At 34.9% G+C, this 8,534-nt stretch overlaps 2 protein-coding genes across 2 annotated transcripts; one reads left to right on the plus strand and one right to left on the minus strand.

The window, feature by feature from the left end:
- Nucleotides 1-465: 465 nt before the first annotated feature.
- Naxd (NAD(P)HX dehydratase) lies at nt 466-1,435 on the minus strand. Its single transcript, XM_068284886.1, has one exon. It carries the CDS (start codon nt 1,386-1,388, stop codon nt 489-491), a length of 900 nt encoding a protein of 299 aa, XP_068140987.1. The 5' UTR covers nt 1,389-1,435; the 3' UTR covers nt 466-488.
- A 658-nt stretch (nt 1,436-2,093) lies between these two features.
- On the plus strand, nt 2,094-3,031 carry LOC137573029 (BAG family molecular chaperone regulator 2-like). Its single transcript, XM_068284882.1, has one exon. The coding sequence runs from the start codon at nt 2,280-2,282 to the stop codon at nt 2,955-2,957; it is 678 nt and encodes a 225-aa protein (XP_068140983.1). The 5' UTR covers nt 2,094-2,279; the 3' UTR covers nt 2,958-3,031.
- Nucleotides 3,032-8,534: the final 5,503 nt, after the last annotated feature.

Consider the following 8,534-nt stretch of genomic DNA (forward strand, 5'->3'; position numbering starts at 1 on the left):
TAAGATTATATGGATAGCGGCTGAAAATGCTTAAGTAAATTACAGTGCGTGCAAATGTGCTTGTGAACATGAAATTATAATTTTGCCAGCAACCGCTTCAATTTACAATTAACCCATGTTTGCAGCTCCACTCTGGCTGCACTTACTTTTTAATCAACTCGTCGTGAAGGCATCATCGGGAGTGGTAGTCGGGCAGTGGTGGAAGATAACTAACTAAATGACTACTTTTGCCAGCAAACTGTTTTCATCTTAAGTGCAGTTTACGTTTGATTATAATGTTTTCAAGATGAATTTCCGGGTGAGTAACTAAAACACGCGGCTAAAACACGCCACCAAATGCAAGGAAAATAAAAAAACGAAAACAAAAACACTTCAAAACTGAATTGAATGCCAACTAATGAGTTAATTTTCGAGAGAGTTTCATCGGACCTGATTAAACAATTTTAATAATGTATACTTGAGAAATGGACTTAGACAACTTTTATTAGTCACAGATCTTCTTCAGGATTTTCAAATTGATTACTAAAAACAGTTGGGATTTCATTAATCATGTCGCTTGCTATTAAACTTCTTCCCAGTTTTTGAAACGCTGCATAATTTAATTCCTTTACAAGGTAACTGGATGCACAAGATGCCAAGAAAAGTGGATCCGGTTCATTCGATTGTAGGAACCAACAAAGAAACGTAGCCAAGCATCCACTTAACAAGTCTCCTTGACCACCGCACCGACGTCCTGACCCACCTTCAGGCAATGTGTAAACTTCATTAGTATGTGATATGTAAATTTTATCTACTGCGCCCTTTCTTAAAACTACAACTCCATCTCCAAGTCGATTTATCTTATCCTTCAAAGCAAGATCGTCCTCACCAAATAACCTACGAAACTCAATGTCATTGGGTGTAAGAACAACGTTTTGCTGTCCACACACCATTTCTAATTTGTCGTTTAAAAGAAACAACCCATCAGCGTCTATTACCAGTGGCTTTTCCACATCAAGGCACAGTTTCATTATGGCGGCAGCCCTTTCCAAGATTTTTGGTCGTCGTCCTAGCCCAGGACCGATAATAATAACATGTAGCCGTTTGATCCAAGGTTTTATCAGCTCCACAGCATTCTCTTTATCTAACACAGGATGGACAATTAGATCAGGACTGTAGGATTTGATACTTGTGGCGGCATTTGATGGACAGAAGATGTGAGCCAAGTCAGCACCGACTCTCATTGAACTTATTGCTGCAAAGTAAGGTGCTCCTGTATACTTCAATGAACCGCCTATTACCCCAATTCGCCCATATTGTCCTTTGTATTTCTCGCTTGTCAATTTGGGCACCAGACTTCGAATAAGTTTCATATAGCCTAGCATTGGGATTTCAACTACCTTAAGCATAATTCTCGTTTTATTCAAATATATTTATATTATTTTTGAAGTAAAGTTCTCCTTCACTTGCTTCAACGACTTCAATGACAAGGCACAACTGATTGTTGGTGATGTGCTTGATCACACCATAGTTGCATTTGCTATATAATCAGAGTTATCGATAGAAATCATTTAATCAATTAAATGGTAAATGGTGTTGAAAAGTGGAAAAATCGGCTAAAGCTAGATTTCAGTGTTGGCAAACGCTATTTTTTATTTGGCGCGTTGTTTGACCGCACTGGTAGCCAAATATTTTACTCTAAATTATAAATTCGAGGAATATTCGGCTGCCAAAGCCGTATTCAAGTCTCCAAAATTCGGCATCTGGCACTATCTCAAAACTTGGCAGATTTTTTTAGCCAAAAACAGCTACCTTCAGCTATAGTCCCGCTAAAAACATAAATTTTCTTTTGTTTATTACACAAAAACAACGAAATAAATCGTCAAGGCGAAGCTGAGGTTGTTTCTCTTTCGTTTGATACCAAATTATATATTTTAAGCGCGTTTTTTGCCCAAGTAGCTTGGGTAAATAAATATTAAAAGCACTAAAATATCCATAAATTAAATACAAAATTCTATTTGCCCATCTCTAGGGCATCTTAATGGTTATCGAATCAGTAGCATCAATAGTTAACTATCGCTTTAAGGGATGAAAAATATCCATTTAAGTTAAAATAATTTAAGCAAGGCGGAGTTCTGTCTAGTTTCAGTTAAAGGCATTTTCAAAACCCGTAATCCAAGTAGCCCGACATTCAATAGTCGTTTCGTAAACGAATCGAGGGCAGCAAGAGAATAATTTCATTCCACTTGAACGACAATTGTCACGAAAGCAACAACTAAAGCAACAACTTGGAAGTTACAATGAATTACGATTATTTGAAAGGACACGTTGGCAGAGAACTGCTGCCTGAAGAAGAAACTGGTGGTCGATCGACTAGCGCCATTGCCGGTCTAAATTTGTCAAATCTTCATAATGACGAAAGCCGAGCTCTGGACAAACCGGCAAGTGCTAATGCAAGATTTGTTAGCATTATGGATCAATTGGATGCAGGTGTGGAAAAGTTTCGCAAGGACGCTTTGAATTTACAGGAGATCAAGGATTACCTATTGATGTCGATGGATCTAGTCAAGAGCAATGAAATGCTACAAAATATGAATCCACAGGAGCGCGAGGAAAGCATGTTGTACATCCAACGCGTTAGCTCCCGTCTGGCCACAGTGGAGCTAAATGTCCAAACTCTACGCGACCCTTCGCAGGAGGAGTCTCTTAGCCAAATCAATGCCCAAATCGATACCATGATCAAACTGGGGGATCCCGTGATGTCACGTCAACGTTGTCAACTGTATCTGAATGCCTGTTGCAGTAACAATGCTGGCCTATCTGAGCACTTGGGTGCCGCCCTCGAATCGGATGTGGGACCAATAGACAAGAAATTTGAAAGTGTTCTACTTGGCTGCACCCTGGACGATCAGAAGAACATCAAGAAGCGACTAGTTGCATTGATGCGTTATCTTAATAAGCAAACTGTTAGCACTTGAATTTTTGTTTATTTTCTTTTCACAATCAATTTTAAGGCGAAACGATTCCAAATCAAATTGTCACAAAATAAACAACAAAATAAACAATACACAAAAAAGGTCTTTCTATTTATTTCTGCAAATATCATTGAATATACAGTTCGCCTTGTCAAATTATATGTAATAAATCAATCCAAGTGGGAATTATGAATGAATTATCCGTATTTGCCTTCAGTTGCCTCAAGAATTCCATGAATCAGTTGTTATTTTTTATATACAAAACTTATATGCAAAAACTTGATGAAGTTAAAGCTTAACCTAAATTTAAATTTAATGTATAAAAAGTATTAATATATTGGCTCATCACACAAAAGCCGAGGCATGAATGCATAGATAAATTCCAGCAGCACGAAACAAAAAGATGTTTAATGGCATTAGACAAAACTATGGTCATAATAAACACAACATAAATTCCAATCAAAGCGAAACTAATGCCTTAATGAAAGGCCAACAAAAAAAAAAAAATTGAGAAGAGTTGCTAAACTCAATCTAATAAAAGACAAAAGCAGAAAGACGCAAACACTGACCAAGACGAAGACAAAGTCAGCCAAGTCAAAAGCCAATCAATGATGTCACGCCCTGTTAATGTTAATGTGGGCGCATTAATATTGTTGTCGATCTGACACTAAAAGCATTTTTCCATCACTATATACATACGTATACATCCATATACACAATATGTATGTATGTGTGTGTACACATGTATATTTGATATATTTTTTGTTTACAGATTTGCCTTGGGGCTTTCATTAAGGCACAAACAATACAAAATAAATATATATCACCAAATGACAACAAACATTATCAAATTAATTGCAAAATCATGCAAATCTCAATCGAAAAGCAAATTACAAAAGCCAAAAGATGGTAATTAATTGCCAATATCAACGCATATTTTTTTTCTCTTCAATACCCACTATCACACTATACAAAGCTGGGTATATTAACGATAGCATCAAGAGCTGACCCCAACAAAATAGAAGACAAAACTTTAGACCTCATGTCCTTGGCCTTTCTCATAGTCATCCTTCTCTCAGCTCCATTCAGTCAACAAAGGAGCAGGCCAAATTTGAAGGCCTAAAGCACCCAGACCGAGTAGATTTGTTTAGTTTCTTTAAAGGGGAAGTAAATTAGTAGATAAAATAAAGTATTCCTGATTTTGCCAGGATTGATTTCGCCAGTTCATATTTGCGTTTTGCAAAGGATTAAACTTTTGCTAGAGTTTAGTTTAGATATCTAGTTAAGCAAAATACGAGCAAAACTGAATTTATGGCATCTTCTTATTACAGGGTATTCAAAAATCGTTGCTCTAAATTGGTTTTATACTGTGTATATATTACTTTTCTTTCACACAAAATATATGTTAGATTTTGTATTTTAAGTAGCAACCAAGTAAATTTTAGTGAATCTTTTATCTGCTTTTTCTTTTCTTTAAGAAAAATATATAAATTTGTTATAAATTAAGAGCCATTATTTATCATCACGAAAAAGATTCGATTTTGAGAAACTTATTCTTTCATATGGTTTTCTGTGGTTCGTTTCTCATTTGCGGCTGCCTTTGTGTGGTTTGTTTAATTTATAACTAATTAATATGCAGCAATTTATTAAACCGAGAAATATGCAAAAGAAAATTTATGAGTGTATTTAGTGTTTAAATGGAGATGAAGATTGCATATGCATATGTTTATACATATATAGAAAACCATATATACCAAATCAATGGCAAACTGCGAGTCTTAATCAACAAAATTAATTAGCCACGGTGATATAAGACATGACTATGCATTCCTAGGGTCTAACACAAATTCACGAATGCAAAAAATGGAGATGATTTTTATATCCATATTCATTTAAATCTTCAATGTCCCTGCTAAGTGCTCATCTCACAATCCAAAGGAGCAGAGCTTCTGAACTGACTCCTGGAGATGGAACAGCAATTCTTATTAAAGGTTCTTAGTCAGGATTCTACATTTTTGGTTTATATAATTATACTTGTTAGTTGTGCATAGTTTAAAATGGGATAACTTGAACGCCGTCCTCACCCATCCTCACCTCCAAATTTCAGCATTTTGGGACAAAAACTCATAACAAATCTTATCCAAGCTGTTTTTTTTTTTTTTAGAAACTAAAAGAAAATAAACATGAACACAACCTGTCCTAATCGAGAAATGTATTGAAAGTTTTATAATAGACTGATAATTTGTTAAGTGTTTTAAAGAGCATATTTTATAATTCAGTTATGCGTTTCTGATGCTGCTATTCCTTCTAACTAGTTTATTTAATTTGGAGTGATAAGAGGAACAATTTATACTTTCTTCTGGCAACTTTTTAGAAAGAATTTATAAGTTATTTTGGTTAATTTAGGTTATTAAAGATGGTTTTTGAATTTATCAAACCTTTAAGGGCTAACAATTTGTTATCTAAGCAATTCGAGTTTATAGTTATCTGTTAGCTTAGTTTAACTAGTGAGAAAATTCTTATTATTTCATTTTCCTCCATGGAAAACTGGACCTACGAAGGAAGACTTGATAACTTTATTCCTGGTTAATCGATAAAATGTTAAAAATATTGAATACTCTTCTTAATATATTTAACATAATGTTTTAGTATTTTTCGGTTAGCCAAAATATGAAAATAGTTTTTCAATTACAAAAATTCTTCAGTTCCTAACAAGTCAAATGATTTATGATTCTTTTTAATAATTACTCCTAAGAGAATGAAAGAGTATTTTGAGGATATCAACCGAGTGCATAAGAGATGGAGGGAAACTATTTTCTCATTCATGCATATGCATATCACACAAATACTCGCAGTTGCTAAAGAGAATGCCATATGAATGGAGGGTCACCTGTCAGCGAGTAAAAGCGCAACGAAGCTCAACGAGCTCCTTCTTTCTTTTTTGCGTTTTGCATTAAATTTATGATTTTTACAGCTGACATTTGTTTCGGGGCGCCTTCATGTAAATGTTTATGCATATGTATGTTTGTGTGTGTGTGTGTGTGTGTGAGGCAGAGCCTGCAGCATTTGTGATGTATGTATGTTAGAGTGACAGAGCAGAACATATAACGCGGCAGAAATAGAGGAAAACACCAGCAGCAGCAGCAGCAACATTCACGACAGCAACATATTTTTCAGCCCAACAGCAACTGCAACTGAGACAGCAGCAACAACAACAACAAGAACAACAACAGCGGCAAGAGCAGCTGTCATAAGATAAAAATTCGCGCGCGCCTGCATTTTGCATATGTGAAACTGCAACCTTTTCGAGATGACAACGAAACGAAAACGGGGGAACCTGCAACATATTCTAATGCGTTGCGACATGAACTGACAGCAACGGCGACAGTTGCTGTTGCCGCATGAGAGGCGGTGACAGGGCGGAGGGTAAGCTATGAAAAAGTGAGCTGCATTTTCTTTTGCCTCTCAGCATGCAAATGAACTGCAATTATGATAAACGTCAACAGTTGACCAACCGGATATGAGCAACTAAGCTAAACTAGAAGCCAAGAAAAAAAAAATTACCGACTCCGCATGCCATTTGAAATATAAAGGTGCAGAGCAATTATGTTGATGGCTTTATCAAAAGACCAAAGACAAAGGTAAAAAGTTTGTTTTTGAAGTGGTGCAAAAGAGTTTAACTGAAAAGATACCAGGTATAAAATTGTAAATGTGTAGACATGCATATAACTCAAAGGAATGAAAGGAAAGGAATGAATAAAGAAAGATGTAACACAAATCTCCAAATTTTGTAAGGCATACTTATAGGCTGAGACTAGGATAAGGGCGCATAACGTGTGCAGCATAAAAAATTAAGGAACTGTTTTCTGTGAAAGAAAAAGAGAAAGTTAAGCATACGCTTTTGAATGCTCTTAAAATTGTTGCCTTCTAAAATATAATTTATCTTGAAATTATAAAATATCTCCTTAAAATACCATTGGGATAATATGAACATTCAGTCTTACCTTTAAGAAAAGGAATCAATTCTTAATTCATGGCTTGTTCTCAATAAATTTGAGTCGTGTATCGCAAAAAAAAACTTTAAACAAGGGCACATACAAAACTCTTAAATATGTAATTTCCTCTTCTTACCTCAAACTATAGTTTATTGTTTTTGTCCTTCGCAAAACCGTAGAATAACCTTTAGTTCTACACTTGAATGAAACCCTTGAAGGCTAACGAGCAGGAAACTTCTCGCATAGAATAAAATATATTAAAAAATATGAAATTGATGCTAACATATGTTGCCTGTTGGCCTATGGCTTTTAGCATTTTTCTCATATTTTTCCCTTTTTGATCACACACACACACACATACATACATTTTTGTGTGCATATCTATATATGTATACATACACCGACAAACACTTCTTTGCACATTACTCATACGCCCCAGTGGGCAAATTTATGAACTCGCCAGCGCACTTGAGTCGACGACATATGAGCAGAAAAAAACACACACACACTCACTCCACACACACATTTACAAACTCACTAACAATAAGTGCGTTTGTATGTTTATTAGAGAGTACGAGAGAAAAAGTAAAGCAGCTAGTAAAATATGCCAAGGGTTAAAAAAGCAAAAAGATGAGGGTGAAGAAAATGAAAAAAAAAAAAAAAAAAAGTGTAGAACATATAATTCATACAACACGAAAGTGGGCAAACAAACATACAGAAGAAGTTGAAGCAGAGAGTAAAGGCCAAATGGGCGAACAGAAACAGGACAGGAACACACACATGAGCGCCAAAAGTGCTTGGCAGTTTAACTGCAGTCGAGTTGCGAATAAGTAGATGAAAGGACCATCTGAACACTGAGAGAAAACTTTAAGGGTTTAAAGAAGGAAAAAAATTGATTTGCAAATCCTATTAAAATTATTCTAGGTCCAACTTAGCGGTTATATTTTAAAACCGAAAGATAAGTTCTTTACTCTTAAATGTACTTTAAAAACAAGCACACAAACACTAATGCAGATAAACAACTCTTTAGTAATATTTAATAATGCACCTTATTTACAATAATGAACTAATGTCAATAAAATCTTTTCGTGAAGCAGCTTGAACCTCAATATTTTGATGAATACTCTGACCACTCTGTGGATAAATCTAACCCTGATATCGTTAGGGCTATTTTAAGTATCTAAGTTATTTCAAATTAGTCACATATCCTTATTTTTTAAATGTACAAATAAAGTATGTACAGAAAAGGAACTCTTAATCTACATTGAGTGTTGAAAGTTGGTCATCATCTTGACTAACATATCTATTTCCAGATCCAAATTCTATATTCATCTTTAACGCCATAACTAGTTGATAATTACAACCAAATGAAACGAGAAATTACCAACAAAACTCACTACTCGATTGACATATTATTATTAATTTCAATATTTTAGGTCATATGGTTTAAAGATTCTTAACAAGTATACGACCTGTTTTTTTAATTGGAATTGCTATATTAGTTTGTATATTGAAAATTTCAAACAAAAATTAAATTTAAGTGGAATTAGAGAAAGGTTATCCCAGCTGACACTCTTCACAGACC

The sequence above is a fragment of the Drosophila tropicalis genome, unplaced genomic scaffold (assembly GCF_018151085.1).
Source record: "Drosophila tropicalis isolate 14030-0801.00 unplaced genomic scaffold, ASM1815108v1 contig_393, whole genome shotgun sequence".
NCBI lineage: Eukaryota > Metazoa > Arthropoda > Insecta > Diptera > Drosophilidae > Drosophila > Drosophila tropicalis.